The following is a 19,807-nucleotide window of genomic DNA, read 5'->3' as shown; positions in this document are numbered from 1 at the left end:
TTGGGGTAATGAATTATAGATTTGAGTTTTTCCAAAAAGAATGTTGAGGAATTTATTGTAACTTTTTTTTTTTTTTGTCGTAAGCACTCAGCTTTCATTAAAATTTAAGAAGCATGTCTTTGCTTGGCTTGAACCTAAAATGTTCAGAGGATCTATCTGCTGCTTTTGACACTGTCAATCACCAAATCCTCCTGTCTGCACTCTTATCACTGGGCATCACAGGGATTCCACTTCGCTGGTTTGAATCCTATCTCACTGGTAGGTCTTTCAGGGTGGCCTGGGGAGGGGTGGTCTCCAAAGCTCATCAACTGGTCACTGGGGTTCCTCAGGGATTAGTTCTTGGACCCCTCCTCTTCTCCATATACACTTATTTAATTAATTTTATAATTAATTTTTTAATAATTAATTTCAATTATTTTTAAATTGTGTAATCACCTGCATTAGAAGTGGTTTCGAAGAGATTGTTTGCACAAATCATGGATCCCCTGTGCTTTTAGGACTGCAAGTTTTTTTTTGTCATCTGGAGAACAGAGAAGATTCTTTGTCTTATGACATTCTGAATCAGTTTGGCTGTTATTCTGACACCACCATCTGTGTGCAGCTGAAAAACCCCAGATCACTTAGAGAAAACAATACTTACAAAATCAGAATATTTCTGAATTGTTACTCTTCAGTATTTTACCCTAAGCTAAATGTTTATCCGTTTTGGAGACATGGTCATGTGAATGCTTTCTGTCTTTTTTTCATGCAAAAACTGCATTTTCAGTGTCACCTCAGTAGGCCTGTGCACAAATAGTGTTTACTGTGACATCACATTATTATTTGTGACTGCACACTCAGTTTGCATGCATTACAAACAGACCTTGTATGATGGCACATCTCTCTCTCTCTCTCTCTATATATATATATTTCTTTCTCTCTATCTCTCTCTTTCTTTCTTTCCACCCACTGCAATGCTAGAGTACAGTGATTTTCTAAGAGGACAGAGGACTGTCCAAACACATAAAAACTCATTGTCTGCCTACAGGGCCTCTACTTGTCCAGTCAGGTTTGGTGTGTAGAGAAAAGTGGCAGTGGTAGAAGAGAGGTATTATTTGGATTTATAAGCACCCAGCTTTGCTAGTCCTTCTGATTGGTTGGACTCTGGCTGTATCTAAGACCAGAGTGAAAATCCACAACCAATTTACAGTGGCTTTATTAAAGGGAAGTTGCATTTTATTATATTGTACTGATGCGCTGGTGCATGGCTTGAATTTCAAGTTTCTGGCCAATTTTGGCTGATGCACGCATGTTTTTAAAGACTAGAATTCAGCTTTAGATTTTCAAATTGTACACACCTAGAAAGGCACCTCAAAGTTTATTCATGATGCCTAATTTAGTAACTAATGTTAATGAATTTAATCCTATTGTAAAGTGTTACAAAATAATCAAATATGTGACATATTTTATCCTATACCTTTTATTAAAACAATAGACCAAATAATTTGCATAACCTACTGTAAAGATGTGACGTCCTTAGAGATGCAGCCACTTTTGAAAACCATTTTCATATATATACAGTATATATATATTTTGCAGATAATGCAAGGTTCTGCAGTGAGGTCACAGTTATTTCCGGCAGCAGGGATTAAATTATGAATTTTCTCATAGTGTGACTTGGTTGAGGATTAGAGAGACTTTGGGACAAATGTCAGAAGACTCCAGACTCCGCTTCCATTATCTACAATCTCCATCATAACTAACACTCATGCTGAGGCTGTGAAAGCTGTGCTCCAGTGTGCCACTTTTATTAAAGACTTATGATAGATTGAATTGGTTAATACTGGGATTTGAGATTTGTCTCTGAGGAAACAAAACTCAGTAAACCTATGTAGCCAGTGTGGTAACAGGAGGCGTGCTATGATTCAAACCACCTCCTGACAGCTGTCAATGAATTTTTAATGGCTGTACAGATGAAACATATATAATTGGTGACTGAATATGAATATTTAATAGACTGATAGATTGTAAGTATTATATAATTTCTATATAAATTGCACAAAGAACTGATAGTATTGTATGAATTGTAAATGCATCAGATGCATTATTAGTGTGCCTGTTTCGCTGTGTGTTTAAGCATGTGATTGTAACATTAGGCAATACAATATTACATATCCTCTGCTTACTTTTTTTTTAACGGAGCAGAATAAGAGATTAATAATTCTCAGAAAATTCTGACTAGATCAGCCCAAATGTTACGTATGGACCGGTTCATCCCTCTCAGTTTCTCTGAACTTGTAGTTTGACATGAGAAGGATGCTGGCCAAACATGCAATAACATAAACAGATTGTGCAGACTGAATATTGCAGGCATATTAAGATTGCCATTCATTACTTCCTCCAGGGTTTTATAACAGCATGTTATTGTAATACTTTTAAACATTTTAATGAACAAAGTGTTTCTGTGAATGTTTATTTCTATTTCAGGAATTCTCCTTAGGCGTGTGCTTTGTGTTTTTAAGAGCGTATGAAATTGAGTAATATAGGGATATTGGTTTGTGTGATAGACTAAAACACTGTTGCATGACATTTTCTTTCATTTTTCGTACATCTTTTATTGTTATTTTGAAAACTGGACCATTATTTGTTCCTACAAGACCATGTGATGATTAAAGCAATTATTGAAGTTTAATCTGTTTAAAAAAGTCTAAAGTTAGTTTATAATTTATTTTACTATATTTATTTATGATGAATTTATTGGGTGTATTTTTATTATTAATTTATGCCTAAGCAAATGTATATTGTAAGGCATTTTTTTATTTGTTAGTTGTCTGTGTGATGACATTGTGGTCCCTATTATAGCCCTATAAAGTAAATGGCTCATTAAACACATTAAATAATGCCATAATGTAAATGTGCAAAGCTAAAAGGTTTCTATACAACTTAGTTTTAAAGTTAAGTGGGAAAATATAATTGGCTCAGTATAAAAACAATAGGGAAAATGTGTGTTGGCAACTAAGACTTCTTGTAATGTTCATCAAAAAGCATGGAAACACAGCATCAGGCTCTTCATTTATTAATCATATCCATTTTGAGGTGCTATATTTAAGACCGAGTGCTTGCTGCACAATGTACCTCACTGTAATTTATTATGCTAGACTTGTTCTTCACCGGCATCCTCTCCTTCAGGGCTGTTTGTCCTCTATCTGAACCTAGGGCTAAGTTTAAGTGGCCACAAGTGTCTCAATCTGCCCGCTACAAGATGTAATAATAAAATTATAGACTAACGTACACTTTTTAAAATCAATATAGCACAGGTCTGTGTGCTATTAACCTATTAACTGAACTTTCTGTGAACAGTAAAAAAAAAAAACAAGGGTCACATTCAAATTTAGATATTGAAAATTATTCACTCGGCAGATATCTGGAGTATTTTTAGAGATATGTCGTCATCAAATGTGGTAATGCAATTGATTTTGTTCTCAGTGTTCTATACAGAAACCTTCACATGCCGGTCAGTATTGTATTTCCCTGAAATAGGTCACCTATTCGACTCTAGTAAAGAGACATCACCCCTGTGCATTTCCCTTACCTTTCTATTTCCATCTGTCTGTCCTACTTGTCTTTCTTCCAGGTGAACTGTCTAATTGAGAGCCGTCAAGGGGCAGCTCCCCCACCATCCCTTTCTTGTCTGGGGGGCAAATGCTGGTTTCTGTTCCTGCTAGTGCTCTGCCGCCCGCTGTCTGTCCTTGGCTTGACTTTGGTCAGAGGTAATGTATCCTTTCCTAATATAGAGAAACCAAAGACAATAAGATACTCTTAGAATAGAGCCTGGATTGTGGAGTCCCCACGGACGAGTGTCTGTGCTGGTTTGTGGAAAAGCACTACAGTGCAGTAGTGTACTCTCCAAATCAATATCTCCACTAACTTTTTTGTGTAACTTTGTCCATGTTCTCATAAAATGTGTGGTTTCCATCTATATGAATTAAAGGTGTACAGTGAAACAATTATCTGCTGTTGTAATGACAAGTTGCTGTGTCTTGTATAACTCAAAAAATTATCAAAAAAGAAAGAAAGAAACACAGAAATGAATCAATCAGTTAAACAGCAGTGAGACTTCTTAGTGGCACAACAGTCTGAGCTTTTTCATTAAATCTGTCTGTTTGCTTTGTTTTAGAAAAAAAAATTAATTTATTGGTCAGAAACTTTGCCAATCCCTCACCACAAATGATTTTTTTTTAAAAAGCTTTCATAAAGCTTTTACTTAACTCATTGATTTCATAGACTCCACTAACCACTGCATAATGTGCTTAGATAATCGGTCTAACAAATATTTTCTTTTTCTACTACTTTTTTTTAAAATAAGTTATTATTTTGATTCGTACCATTATTTTTTATATAAATTATTATTAGTAGTTTTGAAGTCACTACTTGTGCCTTTCTAAATAAGGTATTTGTTTTTGAAATTTGTAGTGTTCATATAAATATTGAATAACAATGAATTTGGTATAATGATGATGGTCCTTATTTTTGTGGAAACGTCAAACATTTTTTCAGGTTTTGCTAAGTTTTTACTGCCACTTTTGACCAATTTAATGCATCCTTGCTGAAAAAAAGTATTAATTTCCAATAATATAAATTACTGGCCCCAAACTTTAAAATGGTAGTGAATGTTTAAATGTTATAGACACTTGTAAAACTTGTACATTTGTAAAATAGTAGTACAATATGAAATTCAGACCGTGATTCATCATTTTCTTTCTTTCTTCTTTCTTTCTTTCTGCAGAAGTTCAATAATAGGGCTTCTCTGGTAGCACTGTCCATCCATATTGACATTGTGAATGATGTGTGTGTCAATAGGTGTCTTTTGTCCTCCACTGGGGAGACAGGCATGAGTTACAGTAATCACCACAGATCTTTGACGTGATGAGGGAATTGATAACTTGCCGGGTGGAAAATGGAGGCTTGTTTAAAAGAAAAAAGGGGCTCTTTTTCCGAAACAGAATACTTTAATGCACTCTTGAAGAAAAAGAATTGTAAATAAACTTGACAGTGAAAACTTGAAGTGGTTTGGCAGATGATGAGAGGATTTAGATGGCAGTGTTTGAGATTGAACTGGGGAGGATAGGACTGAAACTGGATTCTTGATTAGGGCTATTAAGCTCAAGTTTAACAGAGATGAGAGCTGTTTTAAGAGTGGTGTGGATTGGGTAATATTGATCATTTTGGAAACGTCGAAATGAATCACTCGCTAATTGCTAAAGCTTTGATTGTGTGTGTGTCTGAGAATGGATATTTTTAACAGTAAATTTACAGAAAAACCGGATCCATATATAATGCTTGCATGTTTTGAATGAAACATGTGAGGTGAGACAACAAAAGGATGAATGTGCTGTATAACAGGAGGACTGAGTCGATGAGAAAGCGCCAGAGAGAGAGAAAAAGAGAGAATAATCCCTCAAAGCCCAGGAGGATTAAGCATCCAGAGAGCATCACACCATATTACAGAGAGATGTTTTTAACCTCAGGTCAACTACCCAGAAACCACCTCTCACTAATTTCAGCACAGTAGGAGGAGAAGAAAAGGTGTCAATTTCTGAACAAGTGCAAATAGCTACAGTAGATTAGCTTTAAGAAAAGTAAATATAGACAGGCAAAAACACTGCGTGTGAGACAATAATTATGGCTGTTCATAGAATGATTTCCCATTATTGCAGCTACACTAATTGTCTGTGTTCTTCATTTATAATATTTGTTTTTGTCGTGCTTAGATTTTGATAGATGTTTTATATAGTTTTTATATAGATATTTTATCTTTGAAAGCCATGACAGCCATTCTAAGGTATCCAAAGCTGAACAATAGCTTTTGAGATTAATGGGAAACCTAATGTATGGATTTCTCCCTGATATTGCAGACCTTCTTTGTTGATTCCTTCTCAGCCATGATAATATTGCACACCTGGTCCTCAACTGTGCAAACCTGGTTCTGGTCTAGTAAGTTCCTCGTTAACCGTGTATATATACCCTTGTGTTTACCTCTTGTTTTTGATCAGCATTGTTGTTGTTATGGTATTGGTTGGTGGATGTTCCATATTATGCTATGCAATAAGGGAAGTGAGTTTATTTACCATATATTTTTAATAATCTTCTTTTGTGAAATAATTGTGAATGTAAAAGAAAAGTGGAAATTATTGGAGAGGCAAAGCTAAGCTGAATATTAGTGAGAATGTCACTATATCAGAATATCAGTTTTCTTTTATGAACCAAAAGTCAATTCCTCCACTGGGCATCGGATCAGAGGCAGGTGCTTCCTGAAACCTTTGCAGGCAACTTTCATCTTTCTCAATCAGAAACATCTGCCATTAACTAAGTTAGAATTTAAGATGGATGTAATCTGATGTATCACAAGTATACGTTTATTACGTAATGTGAATTGTAAAGACTCAGATGAAGCAATCTGTAACTGGTTATATCAAAGAATGGGCCATCAAACAACATCAAAGATAAAAAGAAATGGACACTTTCTGGGGACATCATAGTGGAAATCAATCAAATTGATTTGAAGTATTTGTTCTTGCCAAAGCAAAAACGTTAGAAGAGTGAACATCAAGGAGGGAGATTGCTGAATTAAATTGTTTAGTTTTCACACAGTTGCTTGATTCCCCCATGCATGTATTTGAGTTAACATATACCAATTAATTGGAAACATTGTTAGATGATGAAATTATATCTAAAAGAAGAGAAAGAGTGTCTTCCATGAAGATACATTGCTAATTCATAAGACCTTTTTTTCTCTCTGTCCTTGATGGTAAATCAGAGCACCTCTGTGTGTCCTTGAGTAAAATTATCTGCTCTCAGTCAAAGCCTTTGCTTGAGTGTATCTATATCTAGACGCAGAGAGCAAGGTGCCATACAAATTGGAAATTTGACCACCGAGCTGGAAGAGTATACGCTAATAATCTCTTTGTTTGCAATTATGTGAATTCCACATAATTTTTTATTCAAACCTTCTCTAAATTATGCCTCTGGTCCCTCTAAATCCTAGTGTTTCGCTTTGGGCTTGATCAATCATGTGTGGTTCCTTTTCAACCAGATCTCTTTCATCCTAGGAAACACACTTCCTGTTCCACTGCTTCATTCAGTGCTGAAGGACATATGTGTGGAAGACCACTCAATAAAATCATATTAATATTAGGTCTACAAATGACAACAACAACAACAATAGTAATACAAATGTATTTATTGCCATTAGATCCAATAATAATAATAACAATAATAATAAATCATTGATAAAACACATTTTAATTAAATAAATTATTGTTATTGTTGTCAGTGGAACATGTGAAATATAGATCAAAACAGCCATATGCTTGACTTGTTATTTTATTTATTATAAATTATAATTTAATATAATTTTTTTAACTCCATTTCTACAGTAGAAATGAATATGTTTTCAGTTAAAGTATATGGGCTAAGAGAACCAGTCTCTTTTTCTCAGCTGTTGGCAAGCATAACTTCATGAAATGACAGCTTTGAAATAATGTCTGTGTCATTGAGATCTTTTATGTATTAAATTCGTATTCACAAAGATAGTCTTGTTTTATTGATAGAAATATGTCATTTTGTTTTTGTTACGTCTACAAATTGATATAATTTGCTACTAGGCTCTAAGCAGAGTTTATTGCTGAGAAGCAAAGCAAAATGTTAAAGTTCAAATCCTAACCTGAAGCATGTGAGTGAACTGTAAAATGGATTTATAACATCACACAACTGAGAACTGAGAGCAGAGAAATTATTAAATGCATTAATAATGTTGACTTCTAATGGATGTCACCATCTGACTATGAAGACAGAGATGGAAAGTAATTTAAAAACTTTTGGGAAGAGAGAAAAAATTCAGGATTCTCATCGAAAGGACTGCTTTAAGTAAGCACTTATTTCTATTAAATCAAAGTAATTTAAAATTAAGAAGAAAAGAGGTGAAAGGAAAAGAAAGAGATGTCATCTGTTGGATGAATGGCGAAATGCATGTGTGAAAACTTAAAACCTTTCATATCAGTCATCTGACTGTTACCACTTTAAAAATTCAGAAAGCAACGTTTACAACAGTTTGCATCATTTAGCATGTGTCCTGTTTCTATTCTTCCATCACGTTGCAGATATGCCATTAAGTGTGTGTCTGTGTTTGAGACACTGCACAAAACATCTACACTCATCTGTTTCTTATTTTAACCTCATTTCACCAGGCCTACTTTGTTCTTCTGTTACTCTCCATTTCACGCTATATTCATATTTTAACATCCTCTGTAACTTTCTTTACATTTCTTTCTTCCTATTCTCTTTCTAGCCAACTAATGGTGAAAGGACAACTGCTATTAACCATGTATTCCATTAATGCTGGAATATTTTAAGAGGTATTTAGACACTTAAAGAAATAGTTGACCCAGAAATAAAAATGTTTTTTTTATTAACCTTGGGCTGTCCAAGATTTAGGATTGTTTCTTCATCTAAACAGATTTGGAGTAATTTTGAATCGCATCACTTGGATCCTCTGCGGTGAATGGGTGCCATCAGAATGAGAGTGTAAACAGCTAATAAAAGCGTTGTGTTTGTAATAAACAAATCCATCAAGACTTTTTTAACTTCTCTCCTCAATCCATAATATTGATTTCTCGAGTGACAAAGTTATCAGGAGAGAAATATGCACAGATCAAAGACTGTTTACAAGTGAAAACAATTCTAAACAAATATGTTGGTGGACTTAAATGTGAGAGGACAACAGAAGATGGACTTTTCACTGAAGTGTTTTTTTTTTTTTTGGTCAGAAGCAACATTTTAAAGTTAAAATGCCTTAATGATTGATGTGTCTCTTATAGGCACACAGCTTTTCACTTCACGAGACATTGATTGATGGACCGGAGTTGTGGGGATTACTTGTGGATTATTGTCATGTTTTTATCAGCTGTTTAAACTCTCATTCTGATGGCCCCCATTCACTGCAGAGGATCGATTGGTGATCAAGTGATATAATGTAAAATTTCTCAAAGTCTGTTCTGCTAAAGAAACATACTCATCTACATCTTGGATGGCCTGAGTGTGAGTAAATATTAAGCAAAGTTTTTATTTCTGGGTGAACTATTCTTTTAAGTAACAGGAAACTGACCATATCTATGACTTGGCAGCATGAATGGGCAGAATAAATGCAAATAACTGTGAATCTGGTTTAGGGCATGGGAGCTAACTCTGACACTGCACTGTAAAAAATAATAATAATAAGTGTATGATCTTCGATCAAGGGGTTTTCCACCAAAGACATTACAGTAAGGTTGACAGGAGCAGATGACTTGAAACGTATCAAAATGGTGAGTCACTCGTGTCATTATGGAAATTCACCTAAGGCATCTAACGTTCCACATAAAACACATGTGATATTTACATAGTGATTCTGCCTGCTGCATTCTGACCCTTTTAAATGCATATTAAAGAACCGACCGTGGTGATCAAAGGTGTTGAAAAAAGATTTTGTTAGTGAACAATTACTACACAGATGGATATGGAACACCAAGACAATAGGAGGCTAATAACACATCAAAAGACAAACTGAATTACACACAGATTCATAGCAGAGAGAAACAGGTGAAGCACAGATCACAAGCTATAGATGAAAGCAGAAGAGGGGCTAAAAAAGGACCGATGTCACATGGGCTGGGTAAACAGTGGCTAAAGAGCTTACACTACCTTGTTTTAATCTACCATCCTGTGTAAATGTTAGGTAAAATAACCAAACAATATTTTCACACTTTGTCAATCTTTGCTGATGCAAGCAGATTGGAAAAACCCACTTCAACAGCTAACTCTTCATTCAATATGTCCCACTGAAGAATCTGAGACTCAGAAGTCTTGGGTTATGGACAGAGATTACACCCAATCTGTCAGTATGTACCCATTGCAACGCGGTCCAATATAATCTAATAGGCTCATCGCCCACTCTTTGCTTCTCTCCATAAAAAGTGCATTGTTGTCCTAGCAGTGGCATTAGGCAAGCAAGCCTAATGCAAGCGGTCAGTGGGAGTCGACACAGCTGCTGACAGTGCTGGCTGGAACAGTGCTCAGTATTTGACGAAGCGAAAACATACAGAGCACCGAGCAGCTCTATCTCTGCAGTGTTTAACATATTTCAGGGAGGGGAAAAAACGTTTCTGCTGTTTGTACCTGTAAAGTATTTAAAAAGCAATAGCTATACAAGAGCTGCAGCTGTGTGGTTTTGAGACAAACTCAGAAAGCAGGTATTATGGTGCATAATGAGAAAATACTGATCAGGTGCATGGACCTGCTGTGATTCACTAACTGGTGAGATAGTTTAAGAAGATATAGGGGAGTCTGAGGCAAGCTGTCACACCTTTTACAGTGAATTTTATTTATCATTTATATAATATTTAGACATATAACTTATGTTGTGTGTGTAGACACATTCTGTAGAATCTGTACCTTAAAGTACAGGCTGTAAAAAGCTATTAAACATTTTCACTGCCATTGATTATCCTATTATTACTAAATTGTATAAATGTATAACATTTGAATCAAAAATGGCCAATGAAAAAACATGTGACAACTTGCCCCAACCTAACATTTATGAAAAATAACCTTGTCCTCAGAGCACAGTTCAACCTTTTGGATGAAAATGACACCTTCAACATTTTTCACATTATCACAGTTTATTCGCTATAGTTTAGAAAATGGTAATAAAATATGACAAAAACTCAGAGTTAAACTGTGTCAGAAAATAAATCATCTTGATAATGTCAGATAACTTTGGTAATAAATTAGGCTGAATAGCTGTCAGCTGTTAAATTTAAGTACACAGTTAGATAATACAAATTTAGGTCAACCAATACCAAGCAATGGTTAATTGTCTTCAGCCTGTGGTGTAAAAAGGTCGTATTAGCAATTAAAGAAAAACACTTAAGCAAAACATGGTCAGGTCAAAGTGTCTGAATAATTTTTGGTCCCAAATGTGCATCAGTTTTACTGGTAGTCCACTGTATGAATAATTTTTGGGTATAATATGTCAGAGTTTCATTTTGCTATCCTCACTTACATAAATGAAGTATAGTGTCCTGCACCCACTAGTAAAAAAATATAAAAAATTATATCTAGTGTCTAAATAACTTTTGGTTTGACTGTAGCTAACTGAATAACTGAAGGCAAGTCTGTATGTATGCTAGAGTGGTTTCATTTCATCTTTACCCAACAGCTGTAGCATAAATATATTAGTATAATATTTGAATTTTATTTGAATTTATATCAAGACATATATGAAATAAAATTTTCAATTGATTTAATTATTTTTTTAGAACAAAATTCACACAAAAAAACCCCGAATATTTATTATTATTATTATAATTGATATATTTTGGACGTTTGACATAAAACCTTATATTTAAGTAACACTGACAACTAGGCCCGGTATAAACTATAGCCTACTATTTGCAGCGCATATCAATAAAATAACATTTTTGAAGAATTCTAGTTTTGACAGTAATTCAAATGTGAATTCAGCGTATCTTATCGCATGTATCTGCTAATAAACCAGCAAAATGCTACCAATAGAGGGTGGCGATGAGCAGAGGGTTTTGTTTGCGGTAAATCGGACTAATGCGCCTCCTTTTAAACGCACCAACAACTGCCCCTCGTCCCAGCCCACCTATCTCTCTCTCTCTCTCTTTCTCTCTCATTGCATGGACTTCATCCTAGGTAGTGCACCATTAGAACAGCTGCGTTCCAGTTTCTCCGTCTCTCTCTGACTGCGTTCACTTCCTTACTTTCACCCCTCCCTCCCTCTCGCGCTCTCTCCTCCTCTACATCCTCGATCTCTCAGCAGGAGCAGTTTGTGTCCTGAGAGAACTGGCACCAAACTGACTCATCCATGGGGCGCGCGCAGCATCTTTATTTCACCACATTACAGTTTGAAGTCATATAGGGGGAATATTCACGTCAACGCAGCAAACACACTAGAGTCGTTCGGCGTTTCATCTTCCGGCTTAAAACTCTCAGTCGCACCATATCTGTCTGGGTTTGTGACATTTGTAGCTGTGTTGAGCTGTGGTGATGGATGGGGATGCGTGTGTTCGCGTGTGGGCTCGACCGCTGCAAGAGATGCTCCAGCAGAAGAAGATCAAAGCGCGGAGGAAAAAGCGTAAGGAGTTGTTCGGAGGACAGATGTGCTTCATGGGGCTGCTGCTCCTGGCGTTGTCCGGCTTGTCCAGTTTGGCCGATAATTCCGGTGAGTTTCGGTTCAGGATTTGTCAGGAATGTGTGTTTGTGAAGGCGGAGGGGGGTAATGGAAAGTTTTACGGGAGAATCATACTCGCACTCTAAACTGTTTTAGTTAGAGAACCGTATCGCGTTACTGCATTGAGTTAAAGGGAAACATGCAGAAGCACACTCTGAACTGTTCAATAATGTATGGTTCTCTAAAACTGTTAAACTTCACAGAATTACACAGCTGTTTTAGATCATGTTCGCACTGTTTAAAGAGTCATATAGACTAACCGCTTTAGAGATGCGCACTTAAGACCGTTAACTATTTAAAGAATTTTAATCACATAATTAACAGTTTCAGCGAACTGTATACTAGCTCTATAAACTGTTTAGTGAGCAACTGTTAGAGAACTATGTCAACCGTTGTAGACAGCTGTAGCCTACTCACACAATAAACAGTTTTATACAGGTTAAGACTCTTAACTATTGTTGTTATAAAGAACTGTAGCCTGCTCACAATGTTAAACATTTCAAGAAGAATGGTGCTAACACCACAAAATGTTTTAGAGAGATGTAGTTAGCCTATTGTGAACTATATTACAATATTAACTGCTTTGGAGAACCGTAAAAGCGCTAGAGAACTTAACTGTTTAAGTGAACCATACTCTACATTTAACAGTTGTACAGAACTGTTACTCAAACTGTTAACCACATTAACAAACATGCTCACACTATTAACCGTTTCAGAGAGGTGTACTTGAGACTGTTATATTAAAGATCCATACTTACAATATTAACTGCTTCAGTGAACCATAATAACGCTAGAGAACAACTGTTTAAGTGAACCATACTCTAATAACTGTTACAGACAGCCGTTCTTACACTATTAACCATTATAGAGGTGTGTACTTTATTGTTAACTATTTTAAAGGACCTTACTCAAATTTAACCATTTTGGAGAACCATACTAGCACTCTAATCAGTTTTTGAGAACTGTTAACCATTTAAGTGAACTAATTAACTGTTGTAGACAGTTGTATTTACATTATTAACCATATTAGAGAGGTGTACTTACGACTGTAAACTATTTTAAAGAGCCATACTCTATATATACAATATAAACTGTTAAAAAACTATCATACTGTCACTATAAGCAGTTTAAGACCGCCATACTCTAACAATTAATTCAGAGACATCCATGTACTCATATTATTTATTGTTTCAGAGAATCATACTTACACTTTTTCCCCTGCAATGCTGATAAAGTTTGTGTTCTGACCCATAATACATGTATTGTAGTAAGCCTGTGGTGGTTTACCCACTGATTCACATGCGCTGAAAGAGTTCATTACTGAAGGATTGAACATAAATTATACATTTTTATGTGTGTGTGTGTGTGTATGTATATATACATGTATATAAATTATTATTTTATATAACTAACACAGGGATCCCTGATGATCAAAATCATCTACCTAGATTATAGAAATATGTGCATCTTAAAAATCGCGCCCGCGAACATACGCGTGTGACGTGCGGATGTCAATGCGGGAGAGCTGCGTCTGACCGCGGGTTGTTATTCAAGTTAGCGGTTCTAAATACAAATAAATAAGCGCTAACAGCACATGACATCGTGAAAATAGGGGGAAATATTAACAGTTGACGAAACATATACAGAAAAAATATAACTGTTACCGGATTAACCTGGCTGCCTTCTCACTAGACCCTCTGCTTTGCAGCACAGTTAATTATATGCTAAGGATAGGATCCCTTGACGCGACTGGTTATTGAGTTTTGTGACGTAGCTAAACAAAGGCTGTTTCAAACCGCGTTTCTGTGACTGCCTTTGGGAAACTATTGTTTTAAGGAGAAAATACTCAGCAATGGTGTTGATAAATGGATTGGCACATGGTTTGTCTAAAAGCATATTAAAAACAACACATAGACAAATAAACAACATAAAAAACTTGATTTTCACCACAGGGGGACTTTAAAACTTGAGCTGGACAATGTGGCAGATGTCTGTACCAGTGATGTGTGTAACAGTTTCTCTACCCATTTTCTCAGGCTAACATGTTAAAAGCACTTTATCACTCATGTTTACGTTATAGCAGCCAGGACTTGCATGAAGGTTTTTCCTTAAAAGTTGGCAAATATTAGCATAGAGGCTTTTTTATCAGCTTGTGATTTGTCCGCTCCTTCATCCACGATACCATGCAACCTGAAACCATCCACATACAATACACTTCATCTGGCTGTTCGTATCTTTGCAACTCAGCTAAAAAATAATGGCTCTTTATAATAATCTTACTATTAAATGTATCTCTCTTAAAGCCATTCAGTGTTTGTGCATCTGTCGTAGTACCCTGGCATCATACAAACCAAAAGATGTTTTCGTATAATGCTCTGTATGTTCACTTAAGGGCACCGTATTTGTAGATAATCTTGTTGTATAACATAATTTCCACAACTGTGTACATTGAATTACGGCTGTTGGATGTAACGGATAGAGTATTTTATTTACATATACAGTGTTTTAATATAGAGAAAGATGCTATTTTGCAAATGCCAGGAGAGAAAGCAAAAAAAAAAACAAAGGAGTGGAGAAAGCAAAGAAGTGGATTTGGAGGGAGGAATAGGGAATGATGAAGGCAGGGAGAGATGTGCAGAGAACCTGCTAGCCAGCACAGACATTGATATGATGTGACTGCTCTGTCAGTTGCTTACTGGCTCTGACAGACATGCTGCCTGCATCTGGGCCAGCAAGTCAGGCCTCTGAGCTTCTTTATTGTTTTCTGAGGTTATTTATTTGTCCTTTCTTTTCATAATTTCTCATTTTCTTTCTCTCTCAATCTGTGCTTCTCACTACACTTATCTCTCTTTTGCACTGTTTGGACAGGATTAGGTTTTTTAAATTATTAACAGAGGACATCTGTGATGTCATGTACTGATTTGGACAGGATTTAGATCTCTGTAGTTTTTTTTTTTGGATTTCTGTCATTTTAACCCAGAGAAAGTTGAAAAAAAGGTCTAAATCCATAATAAAGGTGCGCCAGGGGATATAGCTCTAGTTACGATATTAGACAAATGTCATATAAATAATTATTTTTATTAATAAATGAAAAGAAGCCACAAATAATATATACTGCACTATAAAACATTGCTTTCCAGATTAAACTCACATTCCTTGTGAGCCCAGATGCTCTCAGGTACCTGATGTTCATGCATGGCATGCTCTTATCTGGAAGATGGACAGAAAAAGAAAGGGTAAAACAAAGCATAATTGACGGTGTGTTAGATATTCCTATTGTTTTGGATTATTTTGGACAATGCTAGAAAATGGTTTGGCATGTTTTGACTCAAATTTCACAACAGGTTTAAGAAATCCACAGCACTTGGATAAACCTGATGTCTTTAAAGGGGTCCTATTATGCTTTTTCACTTTTTAAATTTTAGTCAGTGTGTAGTGTGTATGTTTGGGCATAAAAAAAGATCTAGAAAGTTACAAATCTCAAAGTCCACTCCAATGGGAAATTTTTCGTTTTTAAAAAATCCCTTTTCAAGAACTACAACGAACGGCTCGTTTGGACTACAGTGTTTGTTTTCCGGGCTTTGTGATACCACAAAGCGACCCATTAGAATATCATTAAAATGAATTCCCGCCTACAGAAATTCGAATGGTTGGGGGGTGGGGAGGGGCGAGGTTGTGGTTAGAACGCTTGGTTGAGTGAGTGCATCAGACGAGACGACGAAGAAGAAGTGCTGCTGCAGGGTTTGTGCATCAGAGAAAACGAAAAAGAAGAGCTGCTGTGCTGTAGCTTCAAATTTTCGGCATGCCTAGAACAATTCTTACAAGTACAACATGATGTAGCTGGGCGCCGCGGACAGATGCAGAGCGGCACCGCCGGTGTGCCTATACTCATAGAAAATAGTGGTTGCAATTTATTTTTTAACTCTGTCCCTGAGCATTATAACCCCAATTTGCTATTGTGTGCTGCGCATTTTACTGAGGACAGCTTCCACAACATGAGGGAGTACAGTGCCTGCCGGATTCGCCAAAAAGCTTTTGTTGAAAGACGGAGCAAGGGGCGTGGCAGTACTGAAACACCGTCTAAGCTGTTCGCCAATCGTAATGCACTGGGAAAGCTAACCAATCACAACACATTTTGTTTTTCGGAAGGCGGACCTTCATCAAAGTTGGAACTAATCGAGCCGTTTGTGCCAGGATGGGGAGAAAGGTATTTTAATAATGTAAATCATGTGAAAAATAATGCGTTTTTCGAACCACCAAGTATGAGAGCATGTTCTAGTACACCCCCAAAACAAAATCAAGACTTTGTAAAAGAGCATAATAGGACCAATTTAAAGATCAATAGTTTTCCTCAATTGCAGTCCCAGTTTCTGGCTGTTGTGTAATGTTTGTGACCACTTATTAATTTATGCTGTTTTTAGGAAAATATTTATCAAACCTTGAAATTTATACTTTTGGCCATACTTTTTTTTATTGGTATTTTTGCCATTTTTTTAAAGAAAGACAGCACAAGCAAAATTATTTACAAAAAATGTATTAGGGTATACATTTTAAAACAATACAACCATTGTCAAACATAAAATGCATATATATAAAAATAAGATATAGTCTGTACTTGCCTCAATATTTTAGATGATTAAATTTTTCACTTGCATGTCCTTGACATTGATTCACATCACTAAATCTTCAATTCCCTTTCATGGGAACTTTGAACTGCGTCCTCTAGGGGTCGCTATGGGGAACGCCTCGTCGTGACCCATGTCTGAAGCATACATTGAAAAAACACCAACAACACATTGGCCGGTGACAGCCATGACGTCACTACCGGTGTGACTATAGTATAAATAGGCGCCGGGAGAACACATCATCCTCTTCTTCATCTTCACTGACTGTTTTGTTTGAAGCGTGCATTTCCGTGGTAAGAGCGATCTCTATTCATTCATTATGGCGAGCACTAGCAACGCATTTAGAAGATGTGTGCATCCGCGTCATCGCTATTTAACACCCGATGACACACACGATCTATGCGTTGTTTCTTTGGGCAAAGAGCATGCACGCAATGTCCTCGAGGGGGCAATCTGCGTACACTGCGAGCGTTTTTCAATGACAAAGTTCCGTTCTCGTTTGTCTTTTTTTCGAGTAAAGAGGGGCAGCCATCTGTTTCCTGCGGTTCAGGACCTGCCGCTGCTTAGGCACGGAGGAGAATGAGCTTGTGGGGATCGCAGGTGGACCTGGCCGAAGAGGGGCTTTCCCACTTGCGCTAGTCGGCTGTGGACGAGAATGAGCCGCTGGAGGATGATGTTATTTCTTTAACATCTTCTGATCCAGGGGCCAGTGCTCTGCTGGGTTCAGCCCAGGAAGAGCAGGGAATGTCTGAGGAGGGCGAAGAAGCTGAGGCTGAGCCTTCCCAATCCTCCTGCCCTGCATAAGATGAGCTCTTGCCGTGGAAGCGGACTAAGGAAGTGACGTCACGAGGTCGTCTCGATGAAGGTTATCTTTCTGGCCATAGCCCTCCAGCTCAGGTGAGCCTTCCTTTCCTTCCTGATCTCCATACTGAGATCGAGAAGGAATGGAAGAGGACGTTTTCCTCACGCATCCATCGGTTCCAGTATACCAGTTATGCCAACATCAAGGCGATGCGTGAAAACGGCTATGAGAGGTTGCCCCTGGTAGAAGAGACGCTAGCCAGCAATCTCTCTATGGGTGAGACATCTTCTCTTAAAACTCCCTCCTTGCCATCCAAGCCCCTTCAGATTACATCTCGCTTGAATGGCAGGGCATACGCAGCAGCAGGTCAGGCTTTCGCTTCTTTGCACATGATGGCGGTGCTCCAGGCATTCCAGGCTGACCTGCTGAAAGACATGGATAAAGGCGAGGGCCTTTCTCCTGATGAGGTAGCTGAGTTGCGCCGCACCACGGATCTCACTCTCCGTGCTACTAAGCAGGCCGCCTCTGCTATGGGCAGATCCATTGCAGCTATGGTAGTGACGAAGAGGCATCTGTGGGTGAACCTGGCAGACATCGGGGGGAAAGAAAGGGGCTTTCTTCTCGATGCCCCGGTTTCGCACTCTGAACTTTTTGGTTCCTCCGTTGAAACGGTGGTCGAGAAGTTCAGGGAGGCGAAGGCGTGCTCAGTGGCCTTCAAATCCTTCATTCCACGAAGGTCCAGGTCTGAGCCTGAACAACCCAGGGGTCCTGGCCCGTCTCGGTTTGAGGATCAGAGACGAACACAGAAGGCTAGTGTCGCGACTCGCGCTCCTCCCCCGCCTGCAGGTAGGGGTAGGAAAAATCGCGGGTCAAAGGGAGGTAGGCAAGACCGAAGGGATGTGATCCAGACAAGGCATCAGCGTTTTCGTCCGGATCAGAGTAATACTTGAGTATCTACTCATTTCCTTCGGGGGGTTTAACATCTGCCCTTATCTTCCCCTTCCCAATTCCCCTGTAACCACCATCTCTCCACCTGACCGAGGTTAGGTGGGAACTTCCTTCATAACAGTCTCCTACTGGACCTATGATGTTTTGGTTGGTTCTATGGCTTTATAGTGACAACCTTACTGATGGTCCGGTCTAGAGGCTTCTCCGGACAGGGCTCCGACGCGGGAACCATGGTGGGTGAGTACTATCCATTAAAAAAAAAAAAGATATATATATATACAGTATATATACTGTATATAAATATGTGTGTGTGTGTGTGTGTTTAAAGCGCGCTGGTGGTTGTGTGTATAACCCTTCTGCTAGCTTTCTTTGCAGTGTTTCCTGGGACCTGTGTGTTTCTGTCCTTTTTCTAGGGTAGGTCCTTGGTGAGCACCCCCTCTGCTGGATTCAGAAACTGGGTGTTCGACGTGCAGTGTTTATTTCACTCGTCGATATATGTCCAGATGATACGATAAGCCGGGTTTCGGCTTCATACTTCCTGGATCATGCGGCCAGGTCACAGGCTTCTGCGGGAGCCTTCTTGATCATCAGGCCCCCGGCACGGCACTGCAAAAACTTTCATGGACGTCTGGGCTGGGCTTATGCTTTCAGGCTGCCCTGTCTGGTTTACCGTATCTAGGTCGCCCTGAGGGGCCTCCCGATCACCAGGATATCCCCTCTTGCTGAGGCATCGAGCGGGAAGTATAGGTGGCATTTGCGAGAACCTTCTTGTGTAATGCTGTCTCAGACAGTGCTCCCCTCACCTTAGAGGGTTGTATTTGAGCTTGCCTCTCCTGTTTGGCCCAGTACTTCCGGGTATCTGTGAGCAGATGCTTGGAAAACTCTTAAATCCATACTATGGTAAGTGCACGTTAAGCTTTGCGCACTTTCTAAAATTCCACATAAGTGGTAAGTGTGCACATTATGCTTTGCGCACTTTCTAAAATCCACATAGCTGGTAAGTGTGCACGTGCAGTGTTATGCTTTGCCCACTTTTCTGAAATTCTGTATGCGTTTTTAAACTCGTTCCCTTTCTCTGAGTTGGTTTAGACCCCGGTACCTTGGGCTCCACTCATCGAGTGTGTCTCTGTCGACACACTCTGGAAGCATCGCTCCCCTCAC

The 19,807-nt window shown here is 38.1% G+C and overlaps 1 protein-coding gene across 1 annotated transcript in view; it reads left to right on the top strand.

Annotated features, from left to right (window-relative positions):
• The first annotated feature begins 11,728 nt into the window (after window positions 1-11,728).
• The window catches only part of LOC107588710 (sodium/potassium/calcium exchanger 3-like), a 75,930-nt gene continuing 67,851 nt past the window's right edge, over window positions 11,729-19,807 (top strand). Inside the window, exon 1 of the mRNA XM_016276922.1 lies at window positions 11,729-12,262. Coding sequence (XP_016132408.1) covers window positions 12,088-12,262 — 175 coding nt within the window. The 5' untranslated portion in view covers window positions 11,729-12,087. The remainder of the gene's footprint in view (window positions 12,263-19,807) is intronic.

The sequence above is a fragment of the Sinocyclocheilus grahami genome, unplaced genomic scaffold, assembly GCF_001515645.1.
Source record: "Sinocyclocheilus grahami isolate Dianchi unplaced genomic scaffold, SAMN03320097.WGS_v1.1 scaffold106.1, whole genome shotgun sequence".
Taxonomy (NCBI): Eukaryota; Metazoa; Chordata; class Actinopteri; order Cypriniformes; family Cyprinidae; genus Sinocyclocheilus; species Sinocyclocheilus grahami.
This window is presented reverse-complemented; position numbering and strand designations above follow the sequence as displayed.